This window comes from Anguilla rostrata, chromosome 18 (genome assembly GCF_018555375.3).
Source record: "Anguilla rostrata isolate EN2019 chromosome 18, ASM1855537v3, whole genome shotgun sequence".
In the NCBI taxonomy this organism is placed as follows: domain Eukaryota; kingdom Metazoa; phylum Chordata; class Actinopteri; order Anguilliformes; family Anguillidae; genus Anguilla; species Anguilla rostrata.
Genome location: NC_057950.1, coordinates 13,183,620 through 13,210,409, shown reverse-complemented (window position 1 = coordinate 13,210,409; position 26,790 = coordinate 13,183,620). Strand labels below are relative to the sequence as shown.

Genomic DNA, 26,790 nt, shown 5'->3' with positions numbered 1-26,790 from the left:
CCGAGTCAGCAATTAAAGGTGAACACAGGGGAGGTGTTCGTCCTTTGGAACGAAGGCTTGTGAGGAACAAACAGCAGACCTCAGCCAATCCCCTTCCAGCACTCCCTCCTGTCCCACTCCCAGCTACCAGACAGGGCCAAGGGGGAAACAGACAAATGGGGGACACATCTCCATAGCGATAGCACCTGGACCCCGCCGTGTCTCAGGAAAAGGACCCAACAGGAGTGCTCTGGCTCGGCACGCCTGATTGGTTAGAGCGGCAAAGCGGCAGCGCGATTCGGCGGCCGGGCCTCGGCTCATTTTAAGTGGCCGGACGGGACGGCGGGGGCGCGCAGCGGCCCGCTAGCACAGCACCGGAACGCGGCGAGCGCGAGAATACCGTTCCTCCCGCCATCAGACTCGCCCCGCTCCCCCTGCCGGATCGGCCGCCAAATTCCCCGCTCGCCTCGTTCTCTCACGCCCGCTGCAGCGAGCGGGACGGGGGCGGGCGCCGGCTCTCTCTGGGACCGCTCCAAACCGGGGCCTTTCGGGCACGGGCGATTGGGCTCTGTGTGCGCCCGTCCGTCCGTCCCGCGCGTGACTTGCAAGGCGGCGGCTCAATTTGGCCGAGCGAGCGAAAGCAGAGGGCAGGAGAGGAGGGAGGGCGGAGAGCGAGGGAGGGGGAGAGATGGAGAGGGACGGACACATGATATCCCAGCGTACGGACGGTCGGGTCGGGCGCTGGAACCCCGTCCCGCGCCGTGGAGGCGGGAGAACGCGGAAGGCGGACGGAGCGCGTGGGCCTTTGATGGTGCCGGCGTCCCCGGCAGGCTCTGATTAGGCCGCGTTCTGGGCTGGGTCCCGGAGAAGGCTTGATTTGGTATTCCTCTGGCTGCAGGCCATGACGAGCCTTATTTCTCTGTATCCTCCCGCAGCGCGGCGAGGGGAATGTGGGATTCATTTTGAAAGCGGCTGATTAGTGCGATGTCGTCCCTGGGATAATTGAGTCTGGCTTTTCCCCGGGCCCTGTGCTTTATTGCAGTCTGCAGCTGGCTCCACCCCCCCTCAAAATCACACACACACCCCCCCACCCCGAGAGACTGTCAATCAGGCACCGTCTCCTGGGACCAGCTGGGGACGGCGTATCTTCCAGCAGGTGCGGTACAGACCCTGATGCAATACAGCACGCATCCAGCAGAGAACCAGAGGAGCAGCATCCAGCAGGTACCCTACGCAGAGAGAGCATCAGCACGTTCCCACGGTAACCGCGTTCGGCCGGTTATAACCTTGCTGCTTTATAGCGGCGCTCGTTCCATCAGCAGCGCGGTGGCGGGGAGCGGTTTCTCCGGCGGCGCCCGAAACCAGCGTTGCCGTGGACAACAGCGATCGCGAGCACCGTTCAATTTCAGCAACAAATTTTTTTTGAGTTTTTTGGAACAGTCACCCCCCCCCCCCCACCTCCAATCCAAATCAAAATTTGTAGCTCACTGTTTGTTTGACAGCTGTGATTCTTTTTTCTTCTCCATTTTCCTTCCAGAGTTGCCAGAATTTCACAAAGGCCAGTGATTTTCCATAAGTAACACTGGATTGTACCGCTGTGCTGAAGACACTGCCAGCGATTCAGCAGAAATGAAAGTCAGCTGAGCTGAAATGGGAAGAGGATTACGAGAACTCAGAGGGGGGGGGGGGGGTAAAGCCCAGGAAGACTGCCTGCTGGTGTACAAGCCCCGTCAGTGAGGGGGTCTTTCATCATCCACATTCAGCCAGCATCCAGGAGTACTTTTGGGGTAACAAACCTACGAAATGAACAAGCGTGCACACGTGTACACACACACAAACATATTTATACAAAACAATATTTAGTTTCTATTCAAAAACAAAATATACAGTTCTGTTTTAGGAGTAGGTTTATTTAGTCAAATACGTCAAACCACCCGGTAAACAGTGAAAAAGAGCCCATGAGAAGGCACGCTCTTGGAGCTTCTCTGGAGCATGTTCTCATTTGCACCGGCCTCCACTACCAACCCTGCTGTCCATAAAATGGCCTCCAGTGGCTCCACAGTTGGACATAAGGGAAAACTGGGAACAGGATGAAAATTAAGACCTAGAACCACCAATAATAACACTTTACAGAATTATCATCTACTACTTCATTAACCCGTAGAAAGAACGAGTTGTGTGTGCTTGTGTGTGTGTGTGTGTGTGTGTGTGTGTATGTATGTATGGGTATATATGTGCGTGTATGCGTATGTGTGTCTGGTTATGTGTATATGTGAGTGAGCGCGTATGTGGTTATATGTGTGCATGTACGCATATGTGTGTATGCCTATGTGTGCATGTACGCATATGTGTGTATGCCTATGTGTGCATGTACGTGTATGTGTGTATGGTCATATATGTGTATGCCTATGTGTGTATGTACGCGTATGTGTGTATGGTTATATGTGTGCATGTACGCGTATGTGTGTATGGTCATATGTGTGTATGCCTATGTGTGCATGTACGCATATGTGTGTATGCCTATGTGTGCATGTACGCATATGTGTGTATGCCTATGTGTGCATGTACGTGTATGTGTGTATGGTCATATATGTGTATGCCTATGTGTGTATGTACGCGTATGTGTGTATGGTTATATGTGTGCATGTACGCGTATGTGTATGGTCATATGTGTGTATGCCTATGTGTGTATGTACGCGTATGTGTGTATGGTTATATGTGTGCATGTACGCGTATGTGTGTATGGTCATATGTGTGTATGCCTATGTGTGTATGTACGCGTATGTGTGTATGGTTATATGTGTGCATGTACGCGTATGTGTGTATGGTTATATGTGTGCATGTACGCGTATGTGTGTATGGTCATATGTGTGTATGCCTATGTGTGTATGTACGCGTATGTGTGTATGGTCATATGTGTGTATGCCTATGTGTGCATGTACGCGTATGTGTGTATGGTCATATGTGTGTATGCCTATGTGTGCATGTACGCGTATGTGTGTATGGTCATATGTGTGCATGTACGCGTATGAGACGGCAGGGTCGGGACCCTATCGCAGCACGCGGATCAGGTCCAGGCCGATGCGCCCGCGCTGGGCGTCCACGTTGAGCACCCGCACCTCCACGCGCTCGCCGGGCCCCAGGGCCAGGCTGCGGCGGCGCTGCTCGGCCGGGAGCTTCTCCAGCGTGATGTTGCTCTTGTGGATCAGGCCCGAGCGGCCCACGCCGATGTCCACGAAGGCCCCGAACAGCGTGGTGTTCTCCACCCGGCCCGTCAGCACCACCCCCGCACGCAGGTCCCCCATCGACACGATCCCGCGCTTAAAGTCCGCCTGCTCAAAGCCTGAGAGGAGGGGGGGGGGGGGGGGGAGAAAAAAATGGGAGAGGAAATACATGGAGGGGGAACAGGAGAAAGGGAACAGAAAGCGAGACTGAGTGAACCCACAAAACAGGTTTTGGCTTTAACACATTCAGAGGAAAAACGTCCATGCTAATAAAGGGCAAGCACCACTTAAAAGAACTACAGCAAATACATTCAAAATGCTGAAGTTATTTACTGCAAAAAATGAGCCAAGCTTGAATCTCGTTCAGCACAATTTAGAGTGTGCATACATGTGGGAAAGCAGCAGGCAGATGATCATTACTGCCACTATCTGCCCCAAGGAGCCCCAATCCTCCTGCATCCGGCTGCTTTTCCACGGGCAAACAACACATGGGCGGGGCCGGCGTCTGAGGGGATCTGCCCGCGCACGCCCGCCCGCCTCCGCCAACATCTGACGGGACAGGAAAGGGCGGGGGCTGCTTTTCAGACAGACAGGAGTGGTCACTCCTGCAGGGCATTGTGGGATACGACTGATCTGGAGATGAATTGAGCTGACGGATGAATGGAGGGAGGTGTGCCCGGAGGCAGAGGAACAAGCGCAGAGCGAGAGAGCTCCAGACCTGCGTCTGCACCTGTAAACCACAGCCATTTATCTCCCTCTCAATCACCGCAAACACCATCTGTCATCCACACACCAATCTGACAGGGTACATACCGCCAACACACAGGCTCTCTACCTGCCTGCAACACACAGACCACTAACAGGAACCTCAGCTGCCTGTAGCTCAGACAGATCACTAACAGGGACTTCAAATGCCTGTAGCTCACACAGAACACTAACAGGGACCTCAACTTCAACAGCTTCCTGTAGCTCAGAGAGATCACTAACAGGGACCTCAACTTCAACAGCTTCCTGTAGCTCAGAGAGATCACTAACAGGGACCTCAACTTCAACAGCTTCCTGTAGCTCAGAGAGATCACTAACAGGAACTTCAACTTCAACAGCTTCCTGTAGCTCAGAGAGATCACTAACAGGAACTTCAACTTCAACAACTGCCTGTAACTCAAAGAGATCTCTTACAGGGACTCATACTTCCTGTAGCTCAGAGAGATCTCTTACAGGTTCTCAAACTTCCTGTAGCTCAGAGATATCACTTACAGAAACTCTAACTTCTTGTAGCTCAGAGATATCACTTACAGCAACTCTACCTTCTTGTAGCTCAGAGAGATCTCTTACAGGTTTTCAAACTTCCTGTAGCTCAGAGAGAGCTCTTACAGGAACTCCAACTTCCTGTAGCACAGAGATATCACTTACAGTAACTCTAACTTCTTGTAGCTCAGAGATATCACTTACAGCAACTTCCTTTGTAGCTCAGAGAGATCTCTTACAGGTTCTCAAACTTCCTGTAGCTCAGAGAGAGCTCTTACAGGAACTCCAACTTCCTGTAGCACAGAGAGAGCTCTTACAGGAACTCCAACTTCCTGTAGCACAGAGATATCCCTCACACAAGCTTGCAGTGCGTGTAAACTCCTGGAGAGCGCTGATGTGCGCTGATGTGCCTGGCCGAGATCCTACTCATGCAGACCCAAATGCGCTTTACTCCACATTAATTGAGCTCTCGTTTTCACAGACTTTGATGTTCCAAGGTGTAATTTAAGGGAAGGACCCAGGTTGTTATTTAAAGTCTGCCGACAGACAGATCATTAATGTAGCCTTTTAAAGAGGATAACAGACCCAGCAGCCTTTCTGGTGGTTCCCCCTGTGGTGTTTTATAGTGAAATAATGAAATGTCAGATTTTACTATGATGTGGACATCTGATATGTTTTCATCCCTGGGTGATGAGGGTGACTGAAGAGAACACAAGTTAATATTCATTAGAGCATGCGAGTACTGTAATCTGGCTTACATATAATATACCTGACAGATCGCGGCACTCTAAAATGTTCTAACCGGCTGACTGATGCAGCAGCTGCAGCCCCCAAAAGGTAGAGTCCCCCATCGTGAGACGCCAGTGACACATTACCCTGCACATCGCGAAGTGCTCTGAGATCCGTGGAGCTTTACACCGAGCCAGTTCAATCATGATGATTTGTTTCTGTGGCTATGACACTGGAATAGCCTGTGCTGGGCTATGAGGTTTGACCTGTGCTGCAAAACGAGGTCAGAATTGGGGTGTCCAATAGCACACTACGCACAGGAATTTGTTCCCACCCCAGGGGGGGAGGGGGCTCTTACAGGGAAGAGAAGCCGTGACTTTTGGGGTGCGTATGCACCAACAGGTAGATGATATCTTCGCTCTGTGCTGAGAATCAGGCTCTTATTCTGATATACAAATGAACTGCTGGAAGGCTTTTATTCTGACAGGCAGATGGTACCCTGGCCAGACAGTGACAATCAAGCTCTTATGACGATGATGTGATGAGTGATGATACACTTAGCAAGCTGACGAGTAAAGAATAGCATAAAAGGCTTTTATTCTGACAGGTAGACTGTACTCTTGCTCTACGGTTCACGGTCTCCTCTGGTCTTACCTTGGCGGATATCGAAGCCGGACGGCTGCGTCAGGCCGTCCACGATGAGCTGCAGGGTCTCGGGCGTGGTGTCCAGGGTTTTGGCCAGCTGCTCCAGGCCGAAGCGCTGCACGCTGGCCTCCACCCGCTGCTTCAGCTCCGGCCGGCCCGTCTCCTCCACCCGCCCCTCCACGTGCTCCAGGAACCTGGGGCGGGGGCGCAAGGGGGAACCAGAATTAGGCGAACGCATCGCCATCGCTCCTGGCACAACGGCCTTTACAGCGTCACAATAAAGGTCCTCTTAAGACTTTTTTCACCTGCTCTGTCCAATTTAATAAATACACTGAACTATACTGCATACGGAGTTTTAATGTACGGTATAAACAGGTTAGAACTGTAAAAGTAGGCATGCGTCAATTTAAATCGCTAGCATTGACAAGGGTCTATGAGAGTGAGTATGTGTCCGTGCGTGTGTATGTGAGCGTGTGCATGCCTGCATGCGTGTGTGAAGGATGTTTAAGTATGTTAAGGAGCATGTAAGCCATGCCCTGCGATGCCCGCATGTTTTGCGCTCCAGGACTCCAGCTGGGAATAGCTGGAGCAGGATGTAGTGGGGAGAGGACACAATGCCGGGCCTTATGATGGAGGGACACAGAGACAGACAGCGCAGAGCACACGTCTGCTGCACATCCGCTTCAGGCACATGCTGCTTTCAATGAGAGAGAGAGGGAGATTTCAGATGTAAACAGGTTACATGCTGCCATCATGTATGAGTGCGTCTTCATGGGGACAGCTCACAATTCTGACAGCTTTGGACAGAAAAAGATTTTGACCAAGATTTTTAGTAGTGCGAGGGGGAGGGCTCTTAATCATCCACTCCCCCCTCCGCCCTCCCTGGGGACCCCATACTGAAGCGGTTCCTGCCGCGGGGTGATGCCCTAATAAGGGGGCCTCAAACAGCACGTGGCGTGGTGGAGTGGGGGTAGGGGTAGAGATTTTCTGCGTCCCTAAATTTTGGGGTTCACGGTGTGCCTGTGCCAGGCTCTGTGGTACAGAGAGGACACTGTGTCTTAAAAAGGAGGGGACAGGTGCGCAGAGGACAGAGGTGGGGCTGGAAACAGCTGGGGGGGCGCTATTGCGCAACTCTGGTGATGGATGTGCGTTGCCGTGGCGAGACTGCAGCTGTCCTGGACGTGACTGACAGAGCAGATGGGGCGGGTCCTCTTCCTGTCCCGAACACAGCAAAGCAACACATGCACACACACGTGTTCACATACACAAGCACGCGCGCGCACGCACGCACGCGCGCGCGCACGCACGCACGCACGCACGCACGCACACGCACACGCACACGCACACGCACACGCACACGCACACGCACACGCACACTATACATTACAGGTCATAGATCACTCTCACCATCAGCATCCAGCATTTCAGCAAACGCTCCACCCTCCAGTCCCTCAGCTCACAGTCTCTCTCTCTGTCTCTCCTTTTATGTTTTCTCTCTCTCTCTCTCTCTTTTCTGGTATGAAAGTGCACCGTTGGCAGTGCTGGGGGCTCAGTGCTGGGCTCGGAGCTGTAACTCTAACCGGGCTGTGTACAAACTGCACGCCGCAGCTGTGAATGTTTTCTCCAGGTCCAGTTCGCAGCGGTGGCCAGCAGCCAGCTCTCTCTCTGCGCTGTGTGGGGGCCTCTGCTCTCGAACCAGTTACCCTTCAGAGCCAGCCTGGACACCTCTGTGCCTGCTCTCCCTATCGCTAACTGCAGCCATCAACAACGGGAGAAAACTAATGGACGATTACTGTAGCAAAGCAACACTTCCTTAGATTAAACCCACTAAGACTAAGGTGTTGTATTAAATAGGACGTTAGGACAGGGCTAATGTATATAAAGTAGATACATAATGTATAATTCAGAAAATATACACATATACACAGTGTATATATAGGTTTATATATACACAGTTATTGTGCATATATGTATGCACATAAATTACATAGAAATAATGCATAGTAACATAATATAGGCAGTAACCTAAGAAATCAACCATTTTGATCCATATGAATGAGGGGGATTTTCTTCTTCGGGCTGAAAAGCACAGTCACATTTAAGCACTGCTAAGCGAAGCATCAATGTCCCTCCGGCTCCAGGTGGGCGTGGGAGGGCACTCAGCGCGGGGGATCGATGCAGTGCCCGCGGGCCCCGGCTCGGCCGTTACGATGCGCCCCGCTGATCCAGCCCCGCACGGGCCCATTACAGCGGCCCACGCTCCCCAGGCCGCCCGCGCTCTCACACGCGCGCGCCGCGGAGGAAGAGGACACAATGGAGGAGAAAGCAGAGAGTCCGACGGCACCGCTAAGCGCCGGGCAGGTTCCGCCGAGTTTTTGTCGTTGCCACGGTAATGGCGCGCTGAGATCCGATTGGCCCGCTCTGGCTCTCGGCCGGGGGGGGGGGAGCTGATTTATGAACGCTCGGAGCGCGGGCGCTCACGGTGGCCGGAGATTCGCCGGGGCTCGGGTTTCTGCCGTTGTGTTTTTGTTTAAGGTATCGTGGGCCCGAATGCCTTCTTTTCAGATCCCTCTTATTTCCTCTTTTCTTCTTCCCGTAATGAAAAACAGCACAGACGGGGTCTGAGCGCTGCACGGCGACCAGTCCCCCTCTCCCTGCGCTTTTTGGGTGGGCGCTCATAAGAGGCTTTCCAGACACACCTTGGAGGGGGAGGTGTGAAGGGTTGGGGGGCTGTCTCTTTATCCTGAACCCAAACTTATACACGAGGCCCGGGTGCTGTACCGCAACGATAAATACCAAATACTTTTTTATGAGACAAGGCAGCCAATCGGCAGCAAGGACGTTTTGGTCAAAGACATGGAAGCTGCAAGGCCTTGCTGCCGATTGGCCGTCTTAACACCCAATAGACATCAGGGCTGAGTTTTTTTTCCCCCGAAGCATTTCACGTGGTCTCTGAAGTCTGGATGTTTACTACTGCGTCAGGTATGATTAGAGATGAAAAGACAAAAGAAAGCTGATATTCCACATGGCGGGGATGATTGCTATTACGCTTAAAAAAACATCCAGTAATTATCCTATTAGAAGCATGCTCTGGCGTGCTATGCCACCGCCCTTAGAGGAATGCCCTTAAAAATGAATAATTCAGAGAATGAATTTGGGATACTGTAATACCTGGGCTCTGCTGAGCCTGACCCCGGGTGGTGCGCTTGCAGAGGTACTGAGCTGGGGACCCACCGTGCTCTCCACACACGCACACTGTCCCTGAGGCCTGCCTCCAGGCACCACGCCTTTCCCCAAAACAGGTGGGCGGGGCATACTGGAACAGCTCTGATTGGACATCCCACCCACCGTGCGCTGCACGCCACTGGACACATTTGTCAGGGCAGTGCGTGGGAGTACGCTGAGTCGCGTCCTGCTCGCACCTGGGCACTTCAAGAGGCGGCCGTGCGTGCAGGTGGGGCGGGGCATCGGGATAGGGAGGAGAGGGGTAGGGCGGGTGCGGGTGGGGCAGGTGGGGTCCGGGGCACATTCGGTGGGCGCATTTGGGAAGGCGGTCCCGGTGGCGTGCCTCTAACTCCACTGCTCCGGCTCGGGGCATCTGGTTCATCCCATTATAGCAACATGATACCCCCATTACTCCCCACCGCTCTGCAACTACAAAATCAAGAACACTGCAAGACAATCGCTCCAAAAACAAAAACAGGCACGCTTCACATACGCTTGCCTGCCTAAAATGTGTAATTGATTTAAATGTGTTTACCTCTTCCTACCTCTCGCCACAAAAATATTATCTTTGCCTTGTTCTGCTGAACAGAACAGCAGCCATGAGTCATGAGTCGTCTGCAGAAAGGTGGAATTCAGTGTGAGATTCTCTGATAATAAATATTCTCACAGAGCACGGCGCTAGTAGACCAGAATCTGGGCAGAGTTCTCACAAGTGCAGTATTGGATAAAATTGCAGCTATAACTTATACTCCAGAAAAAAACATAATCATCCATCACCCTTTATAGACTGTTCTGTTAAACCCAAACCCTCAGGTGAACAATTTGCATCACATGGACAGCTTTCCCCCCCCCTTCAAGCATGTGTAGGCCAAGAACTGAAGAATTCATCTTTACTGCATTTATATGCTCAAACACACACACACACACACACTCGCACGCACAGACATGCATAACGGAACAAAGGTGTTTTTTTTTTGTGTTTAAAAAAAAAAAAAGTTTTTAAGTGATTAAGTGCATCAGATTCACCTCCCATGCATTTTTATACTGGTCCTTGTACCCCATACAGGGATGTGGCATCCACAGTGCCACACACACACTTATAAACATCCTGCTTTATTTCGACCAACAGAAACTAAGAGCGTTGAGTAGGGGCTGACAGTCACAAGGGCAGATCAACAGCCCCGACAGAGCGGTGAGAAGTGAACTGCCCATGGAAGGTTCTGGAAGGTTCTCAGCTCTTCCGGATGGCTGGCAGCTGTGCACAGAGCCAGAGGCCAGAGAGCAGTTTGTCTGTGAGAGGTCCACTATTTAGACCAAATCCTGACCACAAAACAAGGGTATTTCTGCTCTGAGGTTTTGAAACACAGTCTTAGCAGGCGGTCAGCACAGCAGCAGATACGGTTAGGCCACTGGGCTAAAGACCAAGGTTCCCAGCCAAGGGAGCTAATCATACGTATTGTTTTTCCAGAGCCGATGTCCCATTATGTAGCGGATGTTTACATGCTAACTTGCATCTGAACTCTGCTGTAACCGCACCAGTCTGACCCCAGCAGGACCCGGCGCGACTGGGAGCGCCAGCGAGGGCGTGCCCAACTGTCCGCAGCGTCGCCAAGGGAAACGCAGGTTCGCTCGTTCCCTGCCGTATGGCTCTGGCGCTTCCCCCGGTCGGTCGATCGCCCGCCCGTGGTCCCCCCCGCACCCGCCTCAGCACTCACACGGCACTCAGTGGGGGGGGGGTAAACAGCGGTGCGTTGGGAGCATGCTGGAGCGTACGCATGCTCACAGGCACCCTCTCATGGAGGGGCCTACGATTACTATCAGGCACTCCACGTTATGGGAGTAAAAAGAAATGGGGGATTTTTTTTTTTTTTTTAAAGAAATGGCTTGCAGACTGCGAGGAATCTATTGAGCAGCGTCATCATCATTATAAAGCAATCCTTCAAACGTCTGCTGCTCGGACCATTCATTTCTGGCCCCCTCTCCACCCCTGCAGCGCGGCTCTGGAACCTGTTAAGGCGCTGGGTCTAAAACACATTACGCACCGTGAGCGCACGGCTTGCACTGACCGTACCCTCCTCTCCCCTCATTCAGTAACATCACTCAGCCCAGGCCTTGGGCTCACACACACACAGCATCACGGCAGCACAGGTGGCCTTATCTGTTAGCAAGCGTGCAGCGCATTTCAGGCCATGTGATGTCACTCTGCAGTTCAAGCACCATTTGGTAAGGAGACGGTGTGGTAATAATAAATAGAGGCATCGAGGGAGAGGCCTTTTCTGGTTGGTTTGGTATGAAATGAAGCGGAACGGAGAGAAAGGAACACAAACACAGAGAGCGAGAGCCTCTTTCCTCCCGTATCTGTGTGAATACTGTATGACATGCTGTTAATTCCCCCTCTCAGTGTGGTAAGTGGCCTCATTAGACCTCTGACCCTCGCCAGGCCTGTGAAGACAGATTAGCCGCTAGAGACGCTGAGAGAGAGAGCGAGCGGGTCTGCTGCAGCTCTGCACGTACAAACACACACACACACCGCGCACACGCAGGCACACGCAGGCACACACACACACGCACGCACGCACGCACGCACGCACGCACGCACGCACGCACACGCGCACGCACGCACGCACACACGCACACACACACACACACGCACGCACACATGCACCTGCGCACACATGCACACTCACGGAAATACAGCGCACACACAAACACACGTACTCGCACCAAAATACACATGTACACATACACGCACACATATACACAGAAACAAAGACTCCCAGTGTACACACAAGCACACTCACACATGCACGCATTCACACACACGCACAGAAATACAGCATACAAACAGGCAAACCAACAGAAATACAGTGCATGCGCACGCACACACACTTACACACAGAAATACAGCACACAGTTTGCAGAGCAGAATCCAAAGTAAAAAGCACCTCTTGCCTTGCTGTTTTCTCAGGCAAAGTGGGCCCAGTGTCAGGCTTTGAAGTGATGGAGAGGGTGATGAGAGAGGGAGGGAGGGGGTGCTGAAATGAGCTCCTGAGCTGCAGTCTGCCTGGTGCTACAGATACAAGCCTAACTAACCCTGCGGCTACGTGAGGAAATGTGATACCAAGCCACCACACGCGCATACACCACATACGACTATACACTACACTACACACACACATACACCACACACGACTATACACTATACACACACACCTGCTTACGCTTACATACACACATACACTATATACGACTATACACTACACTACACACACCACATACGACTATACACTACACTACACACACACACATACACCACACACGACTATACACTACACACACACACCTGCATACGCTTACATACACACATACACTATATACGACTATACACTACACACACACACCTGCACATGCTTACACACATACACCACATACGACTATACACTACACTACACACACACACACATACACCACACACGACTATACACTACACACACACACCTGCATACGCTTACATACACACATACACTATATACGACTATACACTACACACACACACCTGCACATGCTTACACACATACACCATATACGACTATACACTACACACACACACTATATACAACTATACACTACACACACACACACACTATATACGACTATACACTACACTACACACACATTACACACATACACCACATACGACTATACACTACACACACACACCATATACGACTATACACTACACACACACTCACACACACATACACCACATACGACTATACACTACACACACCTGCACATGCTTACATACACACACACACCACATACGACTATACACTACACACACACACAACCACATACGACTATACACTACACACACACAACCACATACGACTATACACTACACACACACAACCACATACGACTATACACTACACACACACACACCACATACGACTATACACTACACACACACACACACACCACATACGCTTACATACACCACATACGATTATACACTACACACACACAGCTGAACATGCTTACATACACAAAATATGACTATACACTACACACACACACCTGAACATGCTTACATACACACATACACTAAATACGACTATACATTATACACTACACACACACAGCTGAACATGCTTACATACACAAAATATGACTATACACTACACACACACAGCTGAACATGCTTACATACACAAAATATGACTATACACTACACACACACACCTGCTCACATACACTAAATATGACTATACACTACACACACACACCTGAACATGCTTACATACACTAAATATGACTATACACTACACACACACCTGCTCACATACACTAAATATGACTATACACTACACACGCACCTGCGCATGCTCACATACACTAAATATGCCCATACACCACACACACATACATGCGCACAAACACACACGTGCAAACTGAAGAACCACAACTGTAATTTTTAAAATGACTTTACCGGATTTCCCATTTTCCGTTTTATATAGTTTTGCAGGAGTGTGTTTGTGTAGCTGTGTGTGTGAGAGGACAAAGCAGCCTGAATGCCAGTGGGCTGAAGGGGGACGGAGGCAGGCAGGCACTGCTGAATTAAACACACAGCTGCTAAACCGATCCAACACTTCAATTTCCCCGTCTGATCGATGCAGCATGTGGGAGGCAGCAGCAGTCTGGAGCACACCGTTTGATTTCAGCTGGGGACGTGTGGGTCTTGGACACACACACACACGTGCACACACACACACACATACACACACACACACGCACACACACACTGGGGATGTGTGGGTCTTGGACACACACACACACGCACACATATACACGTACACACACACGCTCACACACACTCACACGCACGCACAAACACACGCTCACACACACACACACACGCTTTATCCTCTCACACACACACATGCGCGCACACACGTACACACACACAAACACACTCACAAGAATGCACGTGCGCACACCCACACCCACACCCACACCCACACACACACACACACACACACACACACACACCACACACACACACACCACACACACACACACACACACATGCGCGCACACACACACACACACACACACACACACACACACACACACACAGGATCAGGCAGTTATCTGAACTGAGATCCCGAGCCCTCAGAAAACAAGCCTGAGCTTGGAAGTCCCGCTGAAGCAGTGAAAATGCGCTCTGCCCCTGGGCTCCTGGCGCAGGCCGGGGGGAAAGCGGGGTCCAGCAGGCACCTGCGGGCTCTGCCCCGGGGCCCGGGGCCGCCGCAAAAACCAATCACATCCCCCCAAGACCTGCCCCAAAAACCAATCACATCCCCCCAAGACCTGCCACAGACGCACAAATGTGCTTCTCATCTCTGCACCGGGGGCCAGACACAGGGCCCTCTCAGGACCATATGCTACCTTTCCATTAAAACATAATGCAATAAAAGAACCCAATCACACACATAGCGGGGTCCCCACAAGTCATTCCAACACCACCCACCCAAAACCCCCTGAAAAAACACCAGAAATCTAACCCAAAATGAGTGTTTTAGGCTCCCAGACATGCTCGGATACTGATATAGGATAGTGTAGCTTTTCTTTTTCCAGGGAAAGTGAGGACACACGAGCACGTGTCTGTGTTTGTGTATTTGGCTGTGCATACACATTACACGTCTGTCAATGTATATATGCAAATATAAATTACGTGTACACACACCCAAATTATATACACATACATAAATGTGTGTTTGTGCATGTGTGTGTGCGTGCATGTGTATGCATACAATACAGGCGCGTGGGTGTTTGCGTCGACATAATTTGTCGTGTTCTCCTATAGGTTAGAGAGGAGCCCAGGACGGAGCAGTGCATGGTGGGGGTGCAGAGCCTCCCTCACCTCATGGCGATGCCGTAGGACTCTGGGTGGATGCAGGTCTGGTCCAGCGGGTTGGGCCGGGCCACGCCGGCGGCTGGGCCCTTTCCCTTCCCTCTCTTGGCCGGCGGTTTCTCAGAAGGAACAGCGGCTTGGTCCGCTTCTGCCCTGCGAAGGAGAGAGACGACCAGACTCAAAACCACGGGACTAAGATGGCGCAAGTAAATGTCACAAAGTCTAAAAAAAAAATAGTTTATTTAAAGTTGCATTAGCAGTGCTGCCAGAAATATTGTTGAAAAAGTGTTATTTTGTTTATGATGTGTTTGAAAAACCATATTTTTAGTTATATGGGTTGATAACAGCTCGCAAGTTTGTTGTGCCTTCAAGGTAAAAACATTTTGCAGATTCTCCTGAACACTGCTAAAACAGCGCTGGCTTTCAGCAAAGCGGCTCGAGGGTTGCCGTGAGACAGAGGGAATCCAGGCCGAGCTCTTCAGCGGGTGCTAATGCGCCTCGCCCTCCCCGGGCGTTCCCACCGCCGCCTCCGCCAGGAGGATACATTACACCCCACACCCCACACCCCGCTGATGCGTTCGTGTTTACCGCCACCGCCGCCGCCCGGAGCGAACGGTCCTGTTTGTTTCTGCGAGCCGGGTCCCCAGCCGTCCGCCCCTCCCGTGTGATGTGGGCGGGGTCGGGTTTGGCGAACGCGCGGCTCGTTAAGGAGAGACAGAAAACCTGCGGGACCCCTGCCGGCTCACGCCTCAAGGTCAACACCTGACTGGCGGGCCAGACGCTCCTATCACACATCCCACAGGTGACACGCCCCTCAGTGCCGTACTACTCTACATGCAACTGGTGAGAGGCATTCACATCGCCTAAATGTAAACTGCACCCCAGACACCGCTAGCTTCTACACATACAAGAGATACCTGCCCACAACAACACCTCACACTGGTAAACCGAAAGTGATGGATGTCATGTCAATCGGTAAAAACTGAAAGCATCAGCAGGTGACATTACACAGTGCCGTGCCTGAGAGAGCTCCTGCAGTACCGCAGGTGTAGAGAATTTCACCTGTGAGGGTTGCACTGGATCATATGACACAGTCTTTAGAGAGAGTACGGATGAGAGGGGGAAGTGCACTGCTGTAGAGTGGACAGTGGGAGTGTGCGAGGCGGGATGTGGTGCTCTACCTGCTGCAGCTCTGGAGGTTTTCCGGGTTGATCCGGATGAATCCGGCGCACTGCTGGAAGCTCTTGGGCCCCAGGCCCTTGACCAGTTTGAGCTGCTCGCGGCTGACGAAGGGCCCGTTCTTCTCCCGCCAGTCGGCGATGCTCCGGGCCCGCCCCGCGTTCAGCCCCGCCACGTGCCTGTCAGAGGAGCGTCGCCATGGAAACCAGCCCTCGTACAAACAGACTACTCCACCCACCCTCACTGCCTCACTCACTCACTCAATCATTCACTCATTTATTTATTCACTCAATCACTCACCCCATCATTCACTTATGCATTAATTTATTCACACAAGCCATAATTCACACTCACCCTTTCTAAAAAAGTAAATGAAATCAACTAAAAGAGTAAAAAACAAACACAGCACACTAACTCCTAATCTCATGTAGGTTCGCAAAGACAGAGCACAGAAACGCCAACAGAAAACAACAGCAGAGGCTGTTTTCCACAAGTGCCACACTGCCCGTTTCCAAACTCCTACATCATCACCATTACAAACAGCACAGTGAAACACACTATTACCACCGCTCTGGAAACGCTGCACATTCTGTGGCCTTTTTTCCTGTTCAGTGCAATCAGGTCTTTGGAGTCTTTCATTCAATTGGCACAGCCATTTTGTGTCTGTACTGTTCCATGCGTTTCCAGCAGACTGCCAGGTAGAAATGCCAGGCTGAAATTAGTCAAAAAGACTGAGAAACTACAGCGCTTCGGAGTTCAGGATTAAATAAATGTTGTCATTTAGGGATAAATAGAATAAAACAAAGCAACAGACGTAAATGAAGAGAAATGTCCAAAACTCGCTTTCCATTTCACGTGATCTTTTGAAGCCGATTTGCTAGCGAGAGCCTTGAAATGTTACTCTTTCTCAAAGCTAGAAGGTAACTTAAAACGACAGCCTTCCAACCAAAGGAGTACTGTAAACACAATATGTCATCACTTGGAAATAAATAAGGAATGGATGCCTGAATCATGAACAAGCGGATTGTCTGTGTGTGAAACTGTAGCGCGGCCCCTATTGAGGGCCTGGGAGAAAAGCTCCTTGAGCCAGTCAGGTAAACAGATGACATGATGGCGGGAGTCCGCGCCCGCCCCCTTCCACAGGCGGCACGCTCAGAGAACCTTTCCCCAGGGAAAAGCAGCGCTGCGGAACACAAGAGCACCTTTAACAGCTCTGCGCTGTGCTGAACTCTCACAGCAAACCAAACACGCTCTAATTACGCCCGGGTCCTAACACCGAGTCCCCGTCCCCTCAACGCACCCCCGCAGAGGGGCGGCCCCGGGAGGGGCGTGCGTGCGTGTATGGGTGTGTATATGCACATCCACCTGTGTGTGTGTGTGTGTGTGTCTGTACATATAGCACATGTATGTGTTTGTTTGTTTGTCTGTCTGTCTGTACATACAGCATGTGTATGTGTCTGTCTGTCTGTCTGTACATACAGCATGTGTATGTGTCTGTCTGTCTGTCTGTACATACAGCATGTGTATGTGTCTGTCTGTCTGTCTGTACATACAGCATGTGTATGTGTCTGTCTGTCTGTCTGTACATACAGCATGTGTATGTGTCTGTCTGTCTGTCTGTACATACAGCATGTGTATGTGTCTGTCTGTCTGTCTGTACATACAGCATGTGTACGTGTCTGTCTGTCTGGCCCGGCCCAGTCCAGCAGGCGCTGGTGGTGTCTGGGGCCTCAGGCTGCCCGGCGCAGGTCGCTTAGGGGTGTGCGGGGCGCCCGGTGGTCCAGCCATGCGCTGGTCGGACCGCGGCTGGAAGGCACTGGGCTCTACCTCATCAGGGTCTCGGAGCAGATGTTGATGTCCACTCCCACGAAGCTGACGCACTCCTCCACCACGCTGTCCAGGGCCGCCTTCAGAGCCGCCTGCGACACGTCGTGCTGCAAGACACAGCGGCCGTGAGCGGCACGTCCCACACACCCCGCGCCGGCGCCAACCATCGCTCTGACCCTGCCCGGCAGGCCTGGCACTGCCAGCGCTCAGTACGCTCAGACACAACACCATGCTCCTGAGAGCTCACTGTGCATCAGAGACACGCCTGGGCATTAATGAGCAGAGTGTGCGTGTGTGTGTGTGTGTGTGTGTGTATGTGACAGAAAGAGAGAGAAAACATAAACAGTTGACAGACAGATTTGTGACCCTGGGCACAGGCAAACCAAAGGCCGGTGCATTCATACATATGAACGCACACATATACACACACAGACAGGGACCTGTGGCACCCATTTTCTATGACATTGAGTAAATAGAAAAGGTAGCCAGCAGGCTCACAGAGCAGTAAACAAGCTGTTTGCACCCTGCCATTCTGAAAGGGTTAAATATAAAACCCAATCCATCACAATGTGTTTACAGGACTGGCAGCACAGCAACACCATGCTAGGGCAGCTGGGGCTACACTAGGGGGCAGTGTGGAGAGACGCTGCAAGAGTGGCTCCAGAGATGGCCATTTCTCTTTCTCTCTCTCTCTCTCTCATGCACACACACACACACACACACACACATACAGTGTTGCCTTGGAGGTTAAGCAAAGTGAGTGCTGTATTTTTAAAGCTGTTGTCATAAAACTGCGCTTCAGAAGCAGCTACCCATAACACCTAGACTGTCTCCTACGTTCTGAAATGCACAGGGCAGGTGGACGCATCAAAATGAAACACAACACTACTTTAGGGTTGCAGCAGGATCACCCTTCATTAGCACAAACAGCCTCGTTTAACTCAAAACAAATCTGCCTCTACAGTCTCTACACGCTCTTTTTCAGAGATCCTCATAAATACTTAATGCTCCCCACTAACATTCATTCGCCGAAAAAACCCAACAGCTGCAGCCAAAATCAAAATATCAGTCCGGTCGTTTTTGGGTAGCTGCTCGAGGTCACCGTGCCCCTCCCACCGTTTAAACAGCCCCCCGTCAGACGCTGGGCCCCTCCCTCTCGGCCCGCCCCCCCCCCCCCCGCTCGCTGACGGGGTTCCTGCGGCCGCGTCTGCGCAGCGTGTGTGGAAACGATCTCATGCGCCCCCACACAGCCAGCTCTTCCAGCACGGCCACCTCCATAATGGGATAACACACGACAACGCAGATCTGTTTCGTTCCCTTTTCCATTCTTTTCTCTCCCCCCCCCCCCCCCTCTGTCTTTCTGCCTTGCCCTCCTGTCTTTTCTGTCAGGAGGCAAATGAGACTAAACACCCCAATTCTGCCGCTGTTGAAAATGAGGACGCTTAGTCATGGGGCTGTTTTCGGGTGCGATGGATCGTGCCAACGAAGAGAAGGCGGAGGGATTTGATCAAACAGGATTTTTTTAAATTTTTTTTATTTCTGTCAGCAGAAATGGGCCAGGTCTGTGGTTACCCAGAATTCCTTGCGTGGGACGTGCTGGACTGGGTTGTGGGGGTAAAGAAAGAGCTGAGTAGAAGATACTGTGTTCCTCCAGACAGCTGGAGCACGAGGAGAGGTTGGGAATGTTTGGGGTTATTTTCATTGGAAAGCAAGAGCTGCACTTCAAAGTCACCTAGCAGAGGTTTTACATTATGAAAAAGGGAATTGATAAAGTTAATCCAGGCGAACTTTTCACACTTTTGGAGGGATTCAAAAAGAAGCAGGAATTAGAAAAGGGGGGGGAAAAACGGGACAAAATCCAAAAATGACAAAATTAGTAGCAAACAGGGAATTCTGACCGGCCGTTGGCTGTTTCTCACAAGGGCCAATAGCCATATGGAATATGTTACCAGTGGACCACCGCAGTCCATAGCAAAACCGGTCTGGGAGGAATATGTGTGTGTGAGCGTGTGTACGGGGAAGTTCCCTGCAGACGGGGACAGGATCAGGAGATGACATCACCGCGACACAACCTTATCGCCTCTTCCTGATCTAACCTCCATTACACACTCTCCACTTCCTGTTCAGCAACCCCAGCGACGACCACCAGGCTCTCCGCCAGATCACATGTCAATACGACTTAAATCAACAAATACTTTCTCCCAAAAGCCATCGCAGACGCACAAATGTCCTCTTTGTGGGCACGTCATGCCGGTCAGGTTTCACATTGCAACATAACTATTTTGGGCATGAATTACACATTGTATTTTGTCTAAAAAACTGTATCCGAGAAGTGACCCGCATAGTTTATGGCCTGTCCACAGTGCTCCAGAACCATTAAAAAAAAAAGAAAATAAAAACCAGTCAATTTTTTTTTTTAAATTGTAAAAACTGCATTAAAGAAAAAAAAATGTACACGACACAACAGACTTGAGCCCAACAATCTCTCCACAGTCGTACTGCCAGTGCACCCAAAAAACCCCTCCCCCCCCAGCCCACTCGCCCCCGCCCCTGAAAGGCAGGGTGTGGGGCTCCTTTGATCAGGCAGCCGCAGTCTCTCAGTCAGGAACCGCACTCAAACGCAAAGTGTCATGTGATCCGCCCGCCGCGGCCGGCCCTCCACATCATCTGTTAGCCATCGGGCGTACGAGACAGACGCCCCTCTTAAACAGCGGCCTCGCGGGGGAACCCCAGAATGCGCTTGGGGGGGGGAGGGGGCGCACGTCCCTATCCTGAATATCAACCCCCGACCCGTCAGGGGTCCAGCTGCGACCGACAGCCTTGAAACGAGAAGTCTTATTAAGAGAGCGAAACCGAATTAATGCTTCTGGGGAGGCCTGGAAAATCCCAGAGTCTGTTTTCAGGCACCCCCGCCAAACACCATGGTTTAACAGTTGACTGATATTTCAAACAGCTGTTGCTGGATTAGCTTATATTAGAAAAGGGAAAGGTTTGATATTCGCAGCGACAAGGTTACCAAAAACCGAGCGCAGTCAAATTCGATTTACAAACGGGCAGCAGAAAGACTTCTCTCTTTTCCAAGGGATTCGTTGAGGCAGACATTACTGGAAAAGAGATCAATGCAGGAGTTCGGTCTGCAAAAACATCCAATCTTCTGCTTTAAAAGGACCAACTGAAGAACACATCTTGCTGTTCTACATCTCTGTCAATACGCAGAGTGGAAATTACAGGTAATACTGTGTATTTGAGAGAACGTGGCGGGCACACCAAATCGGCCTAACGGTCAATCAAACAGGTAAACAAATGAAGACTCAGTCAGTGTGAAAAGCAGAAAAGAAAAGGCCCTGATCTCTTTGGTGAGGGGTTCTGTCCCCAGTTTTCGTCAGTGTTGTATAACAACACGCCTCCACCGCGCATCTCAACCGGTCTCCGCAGCGGCCTCTGCATCGCACACAGCCCTGCTCACCAAAACAAGAGTTACGAGCACAGGCACTGAACAAACCAGAGAGAGGTTTAAAAGGTGAGATCCTACACAGCTCTCCCTTGATTTGGGGGAAAATCCCTTCCACAATTAGGCTTTATTAGAGAGCTGGATCCTGCCGGAGACATCAGATGAAAGGGACTCCCTTTCACTCGCTGCTCTTCTGAAGAGCTTTGCAGGGAGGGGTGCTGCTGGTGGTTGGGTGAGCGTGTGACACTTCTCTCCATCCTCTCCACCTTGTCATCTTGCTATTTAATCGTTACTCTACCCTGTTTTATTGATCTGAAGCGCTAGTAAAAAGCACAGAGGAAGAGCCTGGAGGTCTGGAGATAGCCCTGTCACTCACAAGCAAACAGAAGCATTTAAAGTTGAAAGAGGCTTACCTTCATATGTACTATTCTGAACTATACCACTGATATCATGGTAATCAGTGGAGGGGGGTGGTGTGTGTGAGAGAGAGAGATTGCGTGCATGCAAGCTCTCTGCCTATTCTTAAAGCCTTGATCAGTTGTTCATAGAAACAAACCCACATCACACATTAAAACTCCAAACAGGACTACACCCAAATCCAGCTCACTCACCAGGACGACCACGCGCACACACACACACACTCACACACACACACAGAGGAATAACCATAAGCCCTCACTATGGAATTCATTCTCTTCCAAAAGTTTCCTTTCGGACGGAATGATTTACTCTCAGCGCCGTTCCGGAATTCCCGGCGAATCTGTGGAAAGCCAGCGGAAGCGGAATGAGTGGCTGCTGGCGGGTCCCGGGCCCGCCCCCCCCCCCCGTGCCTGTGGAGCAGTAACAGGGAGATCACACGGGCTAAAGACACATCCTTTTCATGGGAGCGCTTCAGATTAGCGATTACCCCCTAAAACCATTACCGTCGGCCCAGGTTTGCTCAGTAACACGAGCAGACGCTGAGCAAACAGCCCCCGGTAAACGAACAGCAACTCGTTAGGAAATCGCTGTCCCTGTGTCAGCAATAACAAGTGTTTCAGATGAGTGGTGAGGACCGTTTTCCTCCAGTCGCGCGGTGTAGGGAAATGTGGGACCCTCCTGAGCCTGAGACCCAAGTGGGGGGAATTAGAAAAATCTTAAACTCCTCAAACTTGGCCTGAATGCAGAGACAGAAGAGTCTTCAAAGGAGGAAGAGAGAGAATCAGGACATTTTTAGAAAGCGTCGTCGTGTTTAATGGAAAAATCAGACAGACTCATAAGCCACCCAGAGAGAGAGAGAGAGAAAGAGAGATGTGTATTATATGTGTTGCTTTGGTAATATGACTGCAGTTGTCCTGCCAGTAAAGCACATTGAAATTGAAAATTAAAACTGAAATCGAGACGGAGAGAGTGAGAGAGACGCAGAGAGAAGATAATATAGAACAGGTAAAAATGGATGCAGTACGATACTGTATGTCAATGAAGGTGGCTTGCTTTACATGCAGCATGCTTCTGTGGTGAGCAGTCGTGAGCACTCACACAGGAAGGGTCCAGACTCAGACCCAGCACTGACTGCTGGGCCAGCTCAACGCTAACAAATGAAAGCACAGGTCCTCCATACCTATGTAAACAACAGCCGGGCGGAGGAAAGAGATTAAGATGGCCGCCCGTTTCGGCTAAAGGTCTTATCCTTCCTTTCCTCTTTCCTCCCAGTGTGTCCTTTATTAAAAAAAGGTGGAAGCCTGTACAGGACTCAGCTGAAAAGCGAGGGTAAGACTGAGGCCCGGGGCTATTATATGGGCTGACCAGGGCTTCATGCAATTTAATACAAACTACAAACCGCATTAGCCAAGAGCTCTTTCCACTCTCACCAGGCCGTCATTGCAAATAAGATTCCAATCTTAATTGACTGGCCTGGTAAAATAAAGTTTAAACAGATAAATAAATTACACGTTGGGCTCTATCAATGGTTATATTATAAAAATGTAATAGGAGTAAATGCATTTTCTTTATAGGTTGTCCTATTATTTAATTTCTCAGGGGGGTCACTGTCTTGTTTTAATGCTTTAAGGGAATAAACTGTGAAAATCTTTTATTTTTATAAATGAGCTCATTTAAGTTTGAGGTTGTTCTTTCATTAGTTATAAATTCACAAGTCAAATTTCATATTAAATGTATGGAAGGAATTAAAAATAAGTAAAGAATGATTCAATACATGAACTGATAATTAAATATAAAGGCAAAGTCAATGTAAAAATATGAATGTACACAAATAAATAAAATCTGACACAAATGGGTATTTCTGCATTTATTTATTCCTGCATTTACTTTTTGATTAATTTCTGTAAATATTTATTTCTGTAGTTATTTATTTATTGATTCATTTATTTCTGTATATATTAATTCTGTACTTATTTATTTCTGTATTTTTTGTCACTCAAAATATGTCATGGTGTCACACTATTCCCATTGGTTGATCCACATCAGAGTGTGTGGATCGACTGTACATGCCTTGCTTCAATACCAGTTGCTTTTTACTGCATTTAATAGATTAATAGATTAAAGACTGGGTTTGTACCCTATAACATCAAATTGCATTGAATGACCTTACTTTGAGAGAAGCCGTAAAGCGATTAAGACTGTTGTTCCCCTGCTGTGTTTGTTTTTTCCCCACCCACAGGGTTAAATGTACTGTAACATTTCACTCCCCGTACTTTCGGTCAAATTGCTACTCAGGTAGTCTACGAAATTTCATTATGAAATGTAATCGTAGTTGGGATGTCGGTGGTTTGTTTTAAAAATGATTAATCTAGTTCTGGTAATATTTTCAGAATTGAGCCAAATACGAAAACTGTTAAAGTTAATTCCCCGACCTCCCCTACACTAATGCCTACACCGGCAGTAGACGGCCGGAGACTTGAGACTGGATAACACAGCTGAAAATGCTAGCCCTGATTATTTAGGCTACACTTTCATGTGGATACTTTGACAATTTGTTCCAATTAGCTGCATCACAGAGGTGGACCCTGTAGTGCTCAGCACTTTGGGGGAAGAGGCTCTTTGCCTGAATGTTTCGCTCCAGAATTCTGATTATTCCGGATCAGTTACTCTTCTGGCACACTACTGGTAGCAGAGGAGAGGTATTTATTAGCAGGTTTGTCTGCAACATTGCAACTCTTACCGAGATGCACGACTGCATCTTAACTGGATCAAATATCTTATCTAGGAACTGCACACTATCTTGCCTACATGCACCGCCCTCCTACTCTTTCCCCTCTGGGCTTGATTGCTATGCCTGAATGTAAAAGCCACACCCCCTCAATATCATACGGACAAAGAAATACAAACATAAATACAAAAATAAATATATGCAGATATAAAGGAATCAAGAAAGAAATAAATGCAGAAATAACAATTTATGTCAGATTTTATATATTTATATATGTGTAAATTCATTTAATTTTACATTTTCCAAGCATTTGTATTTATTTATTAATTCATTCATGTATTAAGTAATTTATTTATTCATATTTAATTTTGGTATTTTTCAGTTTTCTCCATATAAAAGAGAAAACCTAATAAAAAGTAAACGCAGACAAAAACAACAAAATATGATCTTATGTTGATTTGATATCAAAAGCAAAAACAAACAGTATTTCAAAAAGAAAGTTTTTCTAATAAAGGCAATTGAATCTCAGCCCTCTTTCGTGCTGTTCGATGGAACAGCCTAAAAAGTGCAATACCGTGAAAAACGTATAAAAAAAGAGCCTTTGAAACAGATTTCTGCATGTAATCTAAATTCCTTTAGGTTGTACAGAAATGAAGCGAAAAGCAAAAATGGAAAATGTGCAGCCTGGTCAAATGGCCTTTTAATACTAAAATGCTGCTATGCTCCATATGGTAGAACTCAGAAAGATGCATATGCACATAGTAGAGGTCTCTGTAGTAGAAATTAGGAGTTTATAGCTAGCATATGACTTTGAAGACCACCAATATTTTTGCATTGTCACATGTTTTCAGCGAAGGGTTCTTTCCTTGGTTAGGAAGGTTTTTTTAAGAAAAGCAAATACTTCCCATATTTTTTACCCTCCAGTACAAAGAAGGTGTTGACGTTTCAGTGCACTGAACTCACAATTTGTGCCTGGATGACAGCGCCGCCACTGATCGCTACCCAGGGTCCCTCAAGCTTTGATGTGCACAGAGCAGTAAGCAGTGGTGTACTGGCACACACAGACTACCAGAGGAAGTGAGAAGGAGAAGGGATAGAGGAAAAATAGAGAGGGAAATTTAAAATATAAGGTCAAAGAAAGAAAGAAAATAAACAGAGAACAGGAGAGAGAGAGAGGAGAATAAAGAATGAATAGAAAGCCAAAAAGAAAATTAGGGGAGAGGTCAGAATGGAAGGAGAGGATGAGAGAGGGAGTGAATGTATAAAAAAGAGGAGGGTGGAGGAGATGAGTGAGGGAGATGAAGCCCCTGCGCTCTCAGTCGGGGCTGTGGGCCGCTCAGCCCAGGCGAGGCTCGCGGAGCCGCCAAACTCGCCGGGCGAGTGAGTGACAGGCCCGGGGGTTTGACTGACAGCCGGCCGGCGGGGGGGAATGTCGCGGGGCCAGGCAGGTGCTGAGCGACCCCGCGAGGTCACGTGACCGACGCTGGAGCAGGAAGCGTGTGAGATAACAGAGAGGGGGGCCGCGCGTGTTTGTGTAACTGCCGGATTCGGGACGGCACCGCCGGCCCATCGTCACCGACACCGTCCGGACCGCGCCGCTCGCCTTCCCCCCCCGGGCTCGTATTCCCGGCTGTTTTCTTTAGCCGCGGCGGCGGCGGCGGGGGGGACGTCATGCGCTCCCGCACTGTTTTTATCTCCTCCGCTTTCACACAACATTACTCATTGTTTTCACACCGCGTGTTGACGCTCGATCTTCAGCGCCAGGAGTCCCACAGAGCGCCGCAGAACGACGTCCAAATTCAATCATTTCACCCCCCTTTACGAGAACCTAGACTGCCCCCAGTGGCAGCAAAGGCGAAAAACAGGTTGACCGAGAAAACGGATTAAGGGAAGTTCCACACACTGCGTACTTGTTACTTCCAGAAACAATTTCGACACACAATGAAACCTGTCAAGCAAAAAATGGATATGAAATGACAGGGAATTAACGCTGCAGACGCATTAAAATGTCACACTCAGCTTGACCTTTTTCTGAAAACCGCATGTGTGCAACGATAAAAAGTGCCAATGAGCACGTCTCCGATATCTTACAACATAACATCTGTTAAAACTAATGGTGTGGAATGCATGTACGTACACCTTCAGTAGCTACTAGCTAGGTAAGCACCCATCAGTTTGCACATCATACTGTAATCCCAACATTTAAGACCGTGTTAAT

The 26,790-nt window shown here is 49.6% G+C and overlaps 1 protein-coding gene across 2 annotated transcripts in view; it reads right to left on the bottom strand.

The window, feature by feature from the left end:
- Positions 1-1,868: 1,868 nt before the first annotated feature.
- Positions 1,869-26,790, bottom strand: part of srbd1 (S1 RNA binding domain 1) — an 86,746-nt gene continuing 61,824 nt past the window's right edge. For both annotated transcript variants that reach the window (XM_064317356.1, XM_064317357.1), the window contains exons 17-21: positions 17,974-18,080; positions 16,149-16,325; positions 14,977-15,120; positions 5,835-6,019; positions 1,869-3,322 (exon numbers count right to left, since the gene is read on the bottom strand). In XM_064317356.1, coding sequence (XP_064173426.1) covers positions 3,030-3,322; positions 5,835-6,019; positions 14,977-15,120; positions 16,149-16,325; positions 17,974-18,080 — 906 coding nt within the window. In that variant the 3' untranslated portion in view covers positions 1,869-3,029. The remainder of the gene's footprint in view (positions 3,323-5,834; positions 6,020-14,976; positions 15,121-16,148; positions 16,326-17,973; positions 18,081-26,790) is intronic.